The sequence below is a fragment of the Balaenoptera borealis genome (genome assembly GCF_965194805.1).
Source record: "Balaenoptera borealis genome assembly, chromosome: 17".
NCBI lineage: Eukaryota > Metazoa > Chordata > Mammalia > Artiodactyla > Balaenopteridae > Balaenoptera > Balaenoptera borealis.
In genome coordinates this window covers 45,194,451-45,208,822 of record NC_138876.1, presented here as the reverse complement: position 1 = coordinate 45,208,822, position 14,372 = coordinate 45,194,451, and the positions used below count along the sequence as shown (strand labels likewise).

The following is a 14,372-nucleotide window of genomic DNA, read 5'->3' as shown; positions in this document are numbered from 1 at the left end:
CCAAAACAATAAAGAAAATGGTCATAGGAACATACATATCGATAATTACCTTAAACGTGAATGGATTAAATGCCCCAACCAAAAGACACAGACTGGCTGAATGGATACAAAAACAAGACCCATATATATGCTGTCTACAAGAGACTCACTTTAGACCTAGGGACACATACAGACTGAAAGTGAGGGGATGGAAAAAGATATTCCATGCAAATGGAAATCAAAAGAAAGCTGGAGTAGCTATACTCATATCAGATAAAATAGACTTTAAAATAAAGAATGTTACAAGAGACAAGGAAGGACACTACATAATGATCCAGGGATCAATCCAAGAAAAAGATATAACAATTATAAATATATATGCACCCAACATAGGAGCACCTCAATACATAAGGCAACTGCTAACAGCTATAAAAGAGGAAATTGACAGTAACACAGTAATAGTGGGGGACTTTAACACCTCACTTACACCAATGGACAGATCATCCAAAATGAAAATAAATAAGGAAACAGAAGCTTTAAATGACACAATAGACCAGATAGATTTAACTGATATTTATAGGACATTCCATCCAAAAACAGCAGATTACACGTTCTTCTCAAGTGCGCACGGAACATTCTCCAGGATAGATCACATCTTGGGTCACAAATCAAGCATCAGTAAATTTAAGAAAATTGAAATCATATCAAGCATCTTTTCTGACCACAACGCTATGAGATTAGAAATGAATTACAGGGAAAAAAACGTAAAAAAGACAAACACATGGAGGCTAAACAATACGTTACTAAATAACCAAGAGATCACTGAAGAAATCAAAGAGGAAATAAAAAAATACCTAGAGACAAATGACAATGAAAACACGACGACCCAAAACCTATGGGATGCAGCAAAAGCAGTTCTAAGAGGGAAGTTTATAGCTATACAAGCCTACCTAAAGAAACAAGAAAAATCTCAAGTAAACAATCTACCTTACACCTAAAGAAACTAGAGAAAGAAGAACAAACAAAACCCAAAGTTAGCAGAAGGAAAGAAATCATAAAGATCAGAGCAGAAATAAATGAAATAGAAACAAAGAAAACAATAGCAAAGATCAATAAAACTAAAAGTTGGTTCTTTGAGAAGATAAACAAAATTGATAAGCCATTAGCCAGACTCATCAAGAAAAAGAGGTAGAGGACTCAAATCAATAAAATCAGAAATGAAAAAGAAGTTACAACAGACACCGCAGAAATACAAAGCATCCTAAGAGACTACTACAAGCAACTTTATGCCAATAAAATGGACAACCTGGAAGAAATGGACAAATTCTTAGAAAGGTATAACCTTCCAAAACTGAACCAGGAAGAAATAGAAAATATGAACAGACCAATCACAAGTAATGAAATTGAAACTGATTAAAAATCTTCCAACAAACAAAAGTCCAGGACCAGATGGCTTCACAGGTGAATTCTATCAAACATTTAGAGAAGAGCTAACACCCATCCTTCTCAAACTCTTCCAAAAAATTGCAGAGGAAGGAACACTCCCAAACTCATTCTATGAGGCCACCATCACCCTGATACCAAAACCAGACAAAGACACTACAAAAAAAAGAAAATTACAGACCAATATCACTGATGAATATAGATGCAAAAATCCTCAACAAAATACTAGCAAACAGAATCCAACAACACATTAAAAGGATCATACACCACGATCAAGTGGGATTTATCCCAGGGATGCAAGGATTCTTCAATATACGCAAATCAATCAATGTGATACACCATATTAACAAATTGAAGAATAAAAACCATATGATCATCTCAATAGATGCAGAAAAACTTTTGACAAAATTCAACACCCATTTCTGATAAAAACTCTCCAGAAAGTGGGCATAGAGGGAACCTACCTCAACATAATAAAGGCCATATATGACAAACCCACAGCAAACATCATTCTCAATGGTGAAACACTGAAAGCATTTCCTCTAAGATCAGGAACAAGACAAGGATGTCCACTCTCACCACTATTATTCAACATAGTTCTGGAAGTCCTAGCCACGGCAATCAGAGAGGGAAAAGAAATAAAAGGAATACAAATTGGAAAAGAAGAAGTAAAACTGTCACTGTTTGCAGATGACATGATACTATACATAGAGAATCCTAAAACTGCCACCAGAAAACTGCTAGAGCTAATCAATGAATATAGTAAAGTTTCAGGATATAAAATTAATGCACAGAAATCTCTTGCATTCCTATACACTAATGATGAAAAATCTGAAAGAGAAATTAAGGAAACACTCCCATTTACCACTGCAACAAAAAGAATAAAATACCTAGGAATAAACCTACCTAGGGAGACAACAGACCTGTATGCAGAAAACTATAAGACACTGATGAAAGAAATTAAAGATGATACCAACAGATGGAGAGATATACCATGTTCTTGGATTGGAAGAATCAACATTGTGAAAATGAGTATACTACCCAAAGCAATCTACAGATTCAATGCAATCCCTATCAAACTACCAATGGCATTTTTTACGGAGCTAGAACAAATCATCTTAAAATTTGTATGGAGACACAAAAGACCCCGAATAGCCAAAGCAGTCTTGAGGGAAAAAAATGGAGCTGGAGGAATCAGACTCCCTGACTTCAGACTATACTACAAAGCTACAGTAATCAAGACAATATGGTACTGGCACAAAAACAGAAACATAGATCAATGGAACAAGATAGAAAGCCCAGAGATTAACCCACGTACCTATGGTCAACTAATCTATGACAAAGGAGGCAAAGATATACAATGGAGAAAAGACTGTCTCTTCAATAAGTGGTGCTGGGAAAACTGGACAGCTACATGTAAAAGAATGAAATTAGAATACTCCCTAACACCATACACAAAAATAAACTCAAAATGGATTAGAGACCTAAATATAAGACTGGACACTATAAAACTCTTAGAGGAAAACATAGGAAGAACACTCTTTGACATAAATCACAGCAAGATCTTTTTTGATCCACCTCCTAGAGTAATGGAAATAAAAACAAAAATAAACAAGTGGGACCTAATGAAACTTCAAAGCTTTTGCACAGCAAAGGAAACCATAAACAAGACGAAAAGACAACCCTCAGAATGGGAGAAAATATTTGCAAACGAATCAACAGACAAAGGATTAATCTCCAAAATATATAAACAGCTCATTCAGCTCAATATTAAAGAAACAAACACTCCAATCCAAAAATGGGCAGAAGACCTAAATAGACATTTCTCCAAAGAAGACATACAGACGGCCACGAAGCACATGAAAAGATGCTCAACATCACTAATTATTAGAGAAATGCAAATGAAAACTACAATGAGGTATCACCTCACTCCAGTTAGAATGGGCATCATCAGAAAATCTACAAACAACAAATGCTGGAGAGGGTGTGGAGAAAAGGGAACCCTCTTGCACTGTTGGTGGGAATGTAAATTGATACAGCCACTATGGAGAACAATATGGAGGTTCCTTAAAAAACTAAAAATAGAATTACCATAAGACACAGCAATCCCACTACTGGGCATATACCCAGAGAAAACCATAATTCAAAAAGACACATGCACCCCAATGTTCATTGCAGCACTATTTACAATAGCCAGGTCATGGAAGCAACCTAAATGCCCATCAACAGACGAACGGATAAAGAAGTTGTGGTACATATATACAATGGAATATTACTCAGCCATAAAAAGGAATGAAATTGAGTCATTTGTTGAGACGTGGATGGATCTAGAGACTCTCATACAGAGTGAAGTAAGTCAAAAAGAGAAAAACAAATATCGTATATTAACGCATGTATGTGGAACCTAGAAAAATGGTACAGATGAGCCGGTTTGCAGGGCAGAAGTTGAGACACAGACGTAGAGAACAGACATATGGACACCAAGGGGGGAAAACTGCAGTGGGGTGGGGATGGTGGTGTGCTGAATTGGGCGATTGGGATTGACATGTATACACTGATGTGTATAAAATTGATGCCTAATAAGAACCTGCAATATAAAAAAAACAAACAAACAAAACAAAAAAAATAAAATAAAATAAAATAAAGTGTATACGTTTTAAATTATAAAAAAAAAAAAAAAGAACATATATATTGATAATTACCTAAAATGTAAACAGATTAAATGCTCCAACCAAAAGACATTCACTGCCTGAATGGATAAAAAACAAGACCCATATATATGTTGTCTACAACAGAGACCCTCTTCAGATCTAGGGACAAATACAGACTGAAAGTGAGGGGATGGCAAAAGGTATTCCATGCAAATGGAAATCAAAAGAAAGATGGAGTAGCAGTACTCACATCAGACAAAATTAGACTTTAAAATAAAGACTGCTACAAGAGACAAAGAAGGACACTACATAATGATCAAGGGATCATTGTAAGAAGAAGATATAACAATTTAAAATATATATTCACCTAACACAGGAGCACCTCAATATATAAGACATATGCTAACAGCCATAAAAGGAGAAATTGACAGTAATACAATAATAGTGGGAGACTTAAACACCCCAGTTTCATCAATGGACAGCTCATCCAGAAAGAAAATCAATAAAGAAACACAGGCCTTAAATGACACATTAGACCAGATGCACTAATTGATATCTATAGAGCATTCCATCCAAAAACAGCAGAACACATTCTTTTCAAGTGCACATGGAACATTCCGCAGGATAGATCAAATGCTGGGCCACAAAGCAAGACTTGGTAAAGTTAAGAAAATTGAAATCATATCAAGCCTCTTTTCCAACCACAACACTATGAGATTAGAAATCAACTACAAGAAAAATACTGCAGAAACCACAAATACATGGAGGCTAAACAATAGGCTACTAAAAAACCAATGGATCACTGACGAAAAAAAGAAGAAATCAAAAAATACCTAGAGATAAATGAAAACGAAGACACAATGATCTAAAATCTATGGGATGCAACAAAAGCAGTTCTAAGAGGGAAGTTTATAGAGATACAAGCTTATCTCAGGAAAAATCTCAAACAAACAACCTAACCTTACACTTAAAGCAACTAGAGAAAGAACAAACAAAACCCATAGTTAGTAGAGGAAAGAAATCAAAGAGATCAGAGCAGAAATAAATGAAATAGAGATGAAGAAAACAATAGAAAAGATCAATGAAACTAAAATCTGATTCTTTGAAAAGATAAATAAAATTGATAAACCTTTAGCCAGACTCATCAAGAAAAGAAGGAAGAGAGGCCAAATCAATAAAATTAGAAATGAAAAACAGAAGTTACAATGGACACCACAGAAATACAAAGGACCGTAAGAGACTAGTACAAGCAATTATATGCCAAGAAAATGGAAACTTAGAAGAAACAGACACATTCTTAGAAAGGTACAATCTTCCAAGACTGAACCCGGAAGAAATAGAAAATATAAACAGACCAATTACAACTACTGAGATTGAATCTGTGATTTAAAAACTCCCAACAGACAAAAGTCCAGGACCAGATGGCTTCACAGGCAAATTATATCAAACATTTACAGAAAAGTTAACACTATCCTTCTGAAACTGTTCCAAAAAACTGCAGAGGAAAGAACACTTCCAAACATTCTATGATGCCACCATCACCCTGATACCAAAACCAGACAAAGATACCACAAAAAAAGAAAATTACCCGCCAATATCACTGATGAACTTAGACACAAAAATTCTTAACAAAATACTAGCAAACTGAATCCAACAATACATTTAAAGGATCATACCCCATGATCAAGTGGGATTTATCCCAGGGATGCAGGGATTTTGAATACACACAAATCAATCACTGTGATACACCACATGAACAAATTGAAGAATAAAAACCATATGATCATCTCAATAGATGCAGAAAAAGCTTTAGACAAAATTCAACACCCAGTTGTGATAAAAACTCTCCAGAAAGTGGGCATAGAGGAAACATACCTCAACATAATAAAGGCCAAATATGACAAACCTACAGCTAACATCATACTCAACGGTGAAAGCTGAAAGCATTTCCTCTAAGATCAGGAACAAGACAAGGATGTCCACTCTCATCAGTTTTTTTTCAATATAGTTTTGGAAGTCCTAGCCATGGCAATCAGAGAAGAAAGAGAAAGAAAAGGAATCCAAATTGGAAAGGAAGAAGTAAAACTGTTACTGCAGATGACATGATACTATACAAAGAAAATCCTAGATATGCTACCAGAAAACTATCAGAGCTCATTAATGAATTCGGTGAAGTTGCAGGATACAGAATTAAAACACAGAAATCTGTTGAATTTTTAGACACTAACAATGAAAAATCAGAAAGAGAAATTAAGGAAACAATTCCATTTACCACTGCATCAAAAGGAATAAAATACCTAGGCATAAACCTATCTAAGGAGGCAAAAGACCTGTACTCTGAAAACTCTAAGATACTAAAGAAAGAAATCAAAGATGACACAAACAGATGGAAAGATATACCATGTTTTTGGATTAGAAGAATTTATATTTTCAAAATGACTATACTACCCAAAGCAATCTACAGATTCAATGAAATCCCCATCAAATTACCAATGGCATTTTTCACAAATCTAAAACAAAAAAGTTTTAAATTTGTATGGAAACACAAAAGACCCCAAATAGTCAAAGAAATCTTGAGAAAGAAAAATAGAGCTGGAGGAATCAGGCTTCCTGAATTCAGAGTATACTACAAAGCTATGGTAATCAAGACAGTATGGTACTGGCACAGAAACAGAAATTTAGATCAGTGGAACAGGATAGAAAGCCCAGAAATAAACCCATGCACCTATGGTCAATTAATCTATGACAAAGGAGGCAAGGCTATACAACGGAGGAAAGACTGTCTCTTCAATAAATGGTGCTTGGAAAACTGGACAGCTACATTTAAAAAAAAATGAAATTAGGACATTCTTTAACACCACACAGAAAAATAAACTCAAAATGGATTAAAGACCTCAATGTAACAACAGATACTATAAAACTCTTAGAGGAAAACACAGGCAGAACACTCTGACATAAATTGCAGCAATATCTTTTCTGAGCCGACTCTTAGAGTAATGGAAATAAAAACAAAAATAAATAAATGGGACCTAATTAAACTTAAAAGCTTTTGCACAGCAAAGGAAATCATAGACAAAATTAAAAGACAACCCACAGAATGGGAGAAAATATTTGCAAATGATGCAACAGACAAGGGATTAGTCTCCAAAATTTGCAAACAGCTCATGTGGCTCAATATCAAAAAACAAACAACCCAGTCAAGAAATGGGCAGAAGACCTAAATAGACATTTCTCCACAAAAGACATACAGATGGCCAAGAGGCACATGAAAAGATGCTCAACATCACTAATTACTAGAGAAATGCAAGTCAAAACTACAATGAGATATCACCCCACACATGTCAGAATGGCCATCATCTAATGTAATTAATTTTTTTTATCTTGATCTTTTGTTAGCACTTTTATGAGTTCATCAGTTTTTCATTAGAGTTCTGAGAATGCTTATTCATTCAGTTCAGCAGTACAGTTATCAGAAACCTGTACTTGTCAGAGTCTCTTCTATGAATTCCTTGAAGATGAACCCCTTTTATAGGAACATATTTGCAAAAGCATCAGAGTACACCCAGAACTGTCTGTAAATGACAAAAGACTTAAAAATGACCACAGTTAAAGATTTGATGAAAGTTCATAATAGTGCAATTGACAAGGAAATTTAGTTATTTCTGAGACATACATTTTAAAGTAATAACTAGAATTATGACTTATAACATTATACCAGAACATATAAGATTTTTAGAAATTTCATGTAATGTCTGAAACATTTATATTAACATATTTCCATACAAATAACCCAATGAAAGTTTACTATTAGTTGTTTTGTTTGTTTGTTTGTTTATACTGCAGGTTCTTATTAGTCATCAATTTTATACACATCAGTGTATACATGTCAATCCCAATCGCCCAATTCAGCACACCACCATCCCCACCCCACTGCAGTTTTCCCCCCTTGGTGTCCATATGTCTGTTCTCTACGTCTGTGTCTCAACTTCTGCCCTGCAAACTGGCTCATCTGTACCATTTTTCTAGGTTCCACATACATGCATTAATATACGATATTTGTTTTTCTCTTTTTGACTTACTTCACTCTGTATGAGAGTCTCTAGATCCATCCACGTCTCAACAAATGACTCAATTTCATTCCTTTTTATGGCTGAGTAATATTCCATTGTATATATGTACCACAACTTCTTTATCCGTTCGTCTGTTGATGGGCATTTAGGTTGCTTCCATGACCTGGCTATTGTAAATAGTGCTGCAATGAACATTGGGGTGCATGTGTCTTTTTGAATTATGGTTTTCTCTGGGTATACGCCCAGTAGTGGGATTGCTGGATCATATGGTAAATCTATTTTTAGTTTTTAAAGGAACCTCCGTACTGTTCTCCATAGTGGCTGTATCAATTTACAGAATAGCCATCATCAAAAAGACTACAAATAATAAATGCTGGAGAAGGTGTGGAGAAAAAACCCTCCTACACTGTTAAAGGGAATGTAAATTGGTGAAGCCACTATGGAGAACAGTATGGAGATTCACTTAAAACTAAAAGTAGAGCTACCACATGATCCTGCAATCCCACCCCTGGGCATATATCCAGAGAAGACCATAATTTGGAAAGATATATGCACCCCAATGTTCATTTCAGCACTATTTACAACAGCCAAGACATGGAAGTAATCTACTTGTCCATCAGATGACAGATGAATGGATAAAGAAAATGTTGTATATTGGAATGGAATGTTACTCAGCCATTAAAAAGAATGAAATAATGCCATTTGCAGCAACATGGATGGCCCTAGAGATTATCATACTAAAGTGAATAAGTCAGACAGAGAAAGACCCATAGCATATAATATTGCTTATATGTGGAATCTAAAAGAAAAGAACTTATATACAAAATATAATTAGACCCACAGACATAGAAAACAAACTTATGGTTTCCAAAGTGGAAACGGGGATGAGGGATAAATTAGGAGTTTGGGATTAACATACACATACATACTAATCATAAAATAACCAACAAGGACCAACTATATAGCACAGGGAACTATATTCAATATTTTGTAATAACTTATAAGGTAAATGAATCCAAAAAGGAATATATATATGTGTGTGTGTGTTTGTGTGTGTGTGTGTGTACATATGAATCACTTTGCTGTACACCTGAAACTAACACAACATTGTAAATCAACTATACTTCAATTAAAAAAAAAATTGCAAGGTGAAATTGCAAGTTCTGATGTTGAAGCTGCAGCGAGTTATTCAGAAAATCTAGCTATGCTAATTAAGAAAGGTGGCTACACTAAATATTTTCAGTGTAGATGAAAAGCCTTTTAGTGGAAGAAAATGCCATCTAGGAACTTCATAGTTAAAGAGGAGAAGTCAATGTCTAGTTTCAAAGCTTCAAAGGACAGGCTGACTCTCTTGTTAGGGGCTGATGCAGCTGGTGACTTTAAGTTGAAGCTAATGCTCATTTACCATTCTGAAAATCCTAGGGCCCTTAAAGAATTATGCTAAACTACTCTGCCACTACACTATAAATAGAGAAACAAAGTCTGGATGACAGCACATCTGTTTACAGTATGGTTTACTGAGCATTTTAAGGCCACTGTTGAGACCTACCGCTGAGAAAAAAAAATTCCTTTCAAAATATTACTGCTCATTGATAATGCACCTGGTGACCCAAGAGCTCTTATGGAGATATACAATGAGATTAATGTTTTCACGCCTGCTAACACAACATTCATTCTGCAACCCATGGATCAAGGAGTAATTTTGACTTTCAGGTTTCATTTTTTATGAAATAGATTTCATAAGGCTGCCATAGATAGTGATCCCTCTGATAGATCTGTGCAAAGTAAACTGAAAACCTTCTGGAAAGGATTCACCATTCTAGATACATTAAGAACATTCGTGATTCATGGGAAGAAGTCAAAATACCAAAATTAACAGGAGTTTGAAGAAGTTTATTCTAACCCTCACGGATGACTTTGAGGTGTTCAATTTCAGTGGAGGAAGAAAATGCAGAAGTGGTGGAAATAGCAAGAGAACTAGAATTAGAAGTGGAACCTGAAGATGTGACTGAATTGCTGCCATCTGATGATAAAACTTTAACGGATAGGAGTTGCTTTTTATGGATAAGCAAATAAAATTGGTTTCTTGACATGTAATCTATTCCTGGTGAAGATGCTGTGAAGATTGTTAAAATGACAACAAAGTATTTAGAATATTACATAAATTTAGTTGATAAAGCAGCCACAGGGTTTGAAAGGATCGACTCCAATTTTGTAAGAAGTTCTACTGTGGGTAAAATGCTACCAAACTGCATTGTGTGTTACAGAGAAATGGTTCATGAAAGGAAGAATTGATTGATGCAGTGAACTTCACTGTTGTCTTATTTTAAGTAATTACCACAGACACCCCAACCTTCAGCAAGCACCTCCATGATCAGTCAGCAGCCATCAAAAGGGAGTCAAGATGCTTCACCAGCAAAAAGATTATGACTTGCTGAAGGCTCAGATGATGGTTAACATTTTTTAGCAATAAAGTATTTTTTAATTAAGATATATCCTTTTTTTAGACATAATGCTATTGCACACTTACAGAATAGTGTAAACATAACTTTTATTTGCACTGGAAACCAAAAAATTTGTGTGACTTGCTTTATTGCAATATTTGCTTTATTGCAGTAGTCTGGAACTGACCCTGTAATGTCTCTGAGGTAGCCTGTATTTTATTCCCACCATACTTCTAGACCTCAATTCTCTCATTTGTAAAACAAGATGATTGAACTGGAAGATTTCAAGCACTGGTCCTCAGTGCCAGCCCACACCATGTCATTTCTGGTCTACAGTAAAACGATGGGGTGGGGGGCAGCAGGGGAGATGACATTGTTCATATGCATAAGTTTTAATAGCCTTACTTGGCAAAATAAGCTTACATGTTCCAGGAACTGTGCTGGGCACTTTACCTCTGTAATCCCAACAGCAACCCTAAGAGGTAGGTATTATTACTATTATACCTCTTTACATGAAGAACCACAGTTTAGAGAAGTCCCCAAGGATATATAGCTACTAAGTGGCAGATTCAAACCCCAGTCTATTAGTTTCCAAATCTCAGACTCAATCAAGTATGCAGCCAACTAACTCCACTCTTTCTCCAGGACTTCTCAAATTTTCCACTAACTAGTCATAGATATTGCTTCTCCTTTTAACCTTAAATTCTGTGTTCTCCAAGTGTTGCTAAAATTTGTCCATATTCTTTCTCTCTCTCTCTCTCATATACAGACACACACACACAGAGACACACACACACACACACACACACACAACACACACCTTACTTCCCTTCCTAATTCTATCTACTGAAGTAAAAAGGACTTTTATTAACCTTGATTTTTTTCTGTTTTGTTATGTTTTATTTCTTTCAATCTCCACAGGAATGTCCAGTTCCTGTTAAAGGTGGCTATCCAAGAGAATAGACACACTGACATCCTGTTTTAGGTGACATGAGGAGAATGAATAACAGTTAAATTGAGTAGGAAACAGTGATAGTGAACATAAGAGAATTGTTCTCTTGTGCCCTGGTCCACTATATCTGTCTATTATATCTGTTCTTTTCAACATAGAATTTCTCCAGAGAAGCTGCCAGTTGCCTAACACCTACCTCTTCATTCATAAATTTAAGATCACATTACACTTTAAACATTAGCAGGTCATATGTTACAGCATTCCTCAAAGGCTTTTTTTTTTTCAATTTTTTCTTCCCTTGTAATGTTACTAATTCCATACAAGGCAATCTGATTAAATACTATTCATATTCTCTAGAATATTAACAATTTTTTACATGTCTTTACTTAACAGGGGTAGTAATGATATAAAAATTTCAGCACAATTTTCTTTATGTCCAAAAGTAGCTAGCTTATTTGTAGCCAAATTTTACTGACCCTATATGAACTCATCACTTCTAAGTAACCAGATTGAGGCTGCTGGCTAAATCCATAGTGACTTTGAGATTCTTGCATAATTGACCTACTCTGTTCTGTTTACTTCCACATGTAAATATAAAGCTTAAATCTCCTTTCTTTCTTCTCATTAAAGAACAAAGTTTGTATGGGTGAAGGAAGAGGTGAAAAAATTCAACACTAATGCCAAATCCAAGGAAGCCTTTAAGACACTGGTATTTTTTTTTTAAATGCTATTTGTGTCTAACAATTCTTATTTGCTTGCCAACTCTAAAAGGAGCACTAAGGAAGTTGATATTAATGAAACTTACTATTTAAGTGTTCAACTGAAAAAGAAAATAGCTAGTTTTACAGGTATCACCTATTTACACAATAAAGTTCTCTAAAAGATGTCCCTTATAGAAAAAGTATTTACAATGATATATATTGCTTCATGACTTAAGGTTTTATCTTATGATTTTTCCATAAAACATATAATAAAGCCCCCAGTATTCATCTTTCAAGGTTCTCAGAGATACAGTAATCATTGGCTGACTTTTCTTTTAGGCTTTTTCTAAAGAGGAAAAACTACAAGTACCAAAAATTAAATTAATATTTAATTTCAAGTTTTGAGACAGATTGAAATTTTTAAAATAAAGCCTAACCATGAAAGTAGAAATATATTTAATTTAACCAGTATACTCTTTACCAGTTTATTACTTAAAACTGTAAAAATCCTACTTAAAATTTAGTTGCTCTTCTCAAAGTTCAGTAAAAAAATATGCCCTTCAAATTTTTTTTGAATATTTCACTGAATTAATATCAAATCAATGGAATAATATACCAAGCTGTTAATAAACACTTCGACACAAATGTCAATAATAAATGCACAATCACGAAAGCCCAGAAAAACTATACCGCCATCCTACAGACGTAAAACAAGTTTAAATAATTTTCTACATAATAAGTACAAAGTTCACATTTGTAGTGGACTTCAGTATATTTCATTTTAGTGAAAATCAGAATGGATTTCGTTGAGATGAGGATAGACACTGAAGATAATTGTAAATAACTGTCCATGGTCAGTCTCATTTTAGAAAGTAAAGAGCCAAATGGCATTACATGTAAATTCATCATGAAATTTTCATAATGAAGTTAGCTTTAAACACCTGGAGGCATCCTTGTATGATAAAAGAGAAATAGCCAGAGGGAAGAAAGAAAGGATAAAAAAAATGGCCATTTCTGTATCCAGCCCACATCTACTTGTAAGTAACATTATTGGAATACTTTTTTAGGGAGAAGATGTCAGATAATAATTTCTGCTTTTATTAATGAATATCTCCACTTACCGTAGCTTCATTGCAAACCGTGCACTTAACCACATGCTGGTGAAGCTTGCCATCCAAATTGATGAGAGATTGGCACACACGGCAGTTTATTACTGGAATACCACTGGCATCTGGACTGGCAATGGCTGTGTACGGAGGTGGGAGTTCCGCTAAAAAGATATTAGCCACTGAATCAGAGTCTCAGAGATATTACGGCTGGTTTCAGCAAACAAGCAATAGAAGTAAAGTAGGAAAACTATCAAAATTTCTCCTGTTCTTTATGTTTTCAAAGCTGGCCAACATAATATAGTTTCAGAGCAGAAACACATATAGGACTATATTGTGAAGTAGAGTAATTCTTAGCTCCTAAAATCCAAATCACACCTGCCTAGGTTTACACATTTTATTAACCTATACTCAAAATATCCACTCCATTTCTATGTGCAAATTCATAGAGTTTGTAATAGGAAGGTGATAATTTATGCCTAAAATAAAAATCTTACACTAATGATCTGACTCCCAAGAAATAGAAATAGTCAATGAGGACAAAGCTTTAAAATCACTTACATATATAATATACATACATTGTGTAGTTGTCGTGCTCTGTTTATACTAGAACCAGTGTAAAACTGCTGAGTATGACAAGAACAAAATAGGGTTTTGGTGGCAGTCAAGGAGAGACAAAAACGAACCCAGGAAATCTAAACATATCAACATGGAACATGTTCTAATTAGAATTGAATTATGCTAATTTCAGACAAAAAACAAGAATGAAGTAAATTTAACAATTTTTGTCTCAAACTTTCACCTAACATTAAAAATCTAGGAAATGTATCAAAGTATTTATGGGTAAAAAATATATTGTCTGGAATTTAATTTAAATACTCCAAGAAAAAAATGGGTTAATAGATGCAACAAGAGTAGCAAAATGCCTATATTTATGAATATAAAGACACAGAAGGTCATTTTGTTCTTACTACTTTTGTGTATGTTTGAAAATTCTGAGAATACAAAGATACACACACACACACA

General features: G+C 34.6%; 1 protein-coding gene across 3 annotated transcripts in view; it reads right to left on the bottom strand.

Moving 5' to 3' along the window:
• The window catches only part of PIP4P2 (phosphatidylinositol-4,5-bisphosphate 4-phosphatase 2), a 91,741-nt gene that overhangs the window by 51,952 nt on the left and 25,417 nt on the right, over window positions 1-14,372 (bottom strand). For all 3 annotated transcript variants that reach the window (XM_082364086.1, XM_082364088.1, XM_082364087.1), the window contains exon 2: window positions 13,362-13,510. In XM_082364086.1, the coding sequence (XP_082220212.1) occupies window positions 13,362-13,510 (149 nt within the window). The remainder of the gene's footprint in view (window positions 1-13,361; window positions 13,511-14,372) is intronic.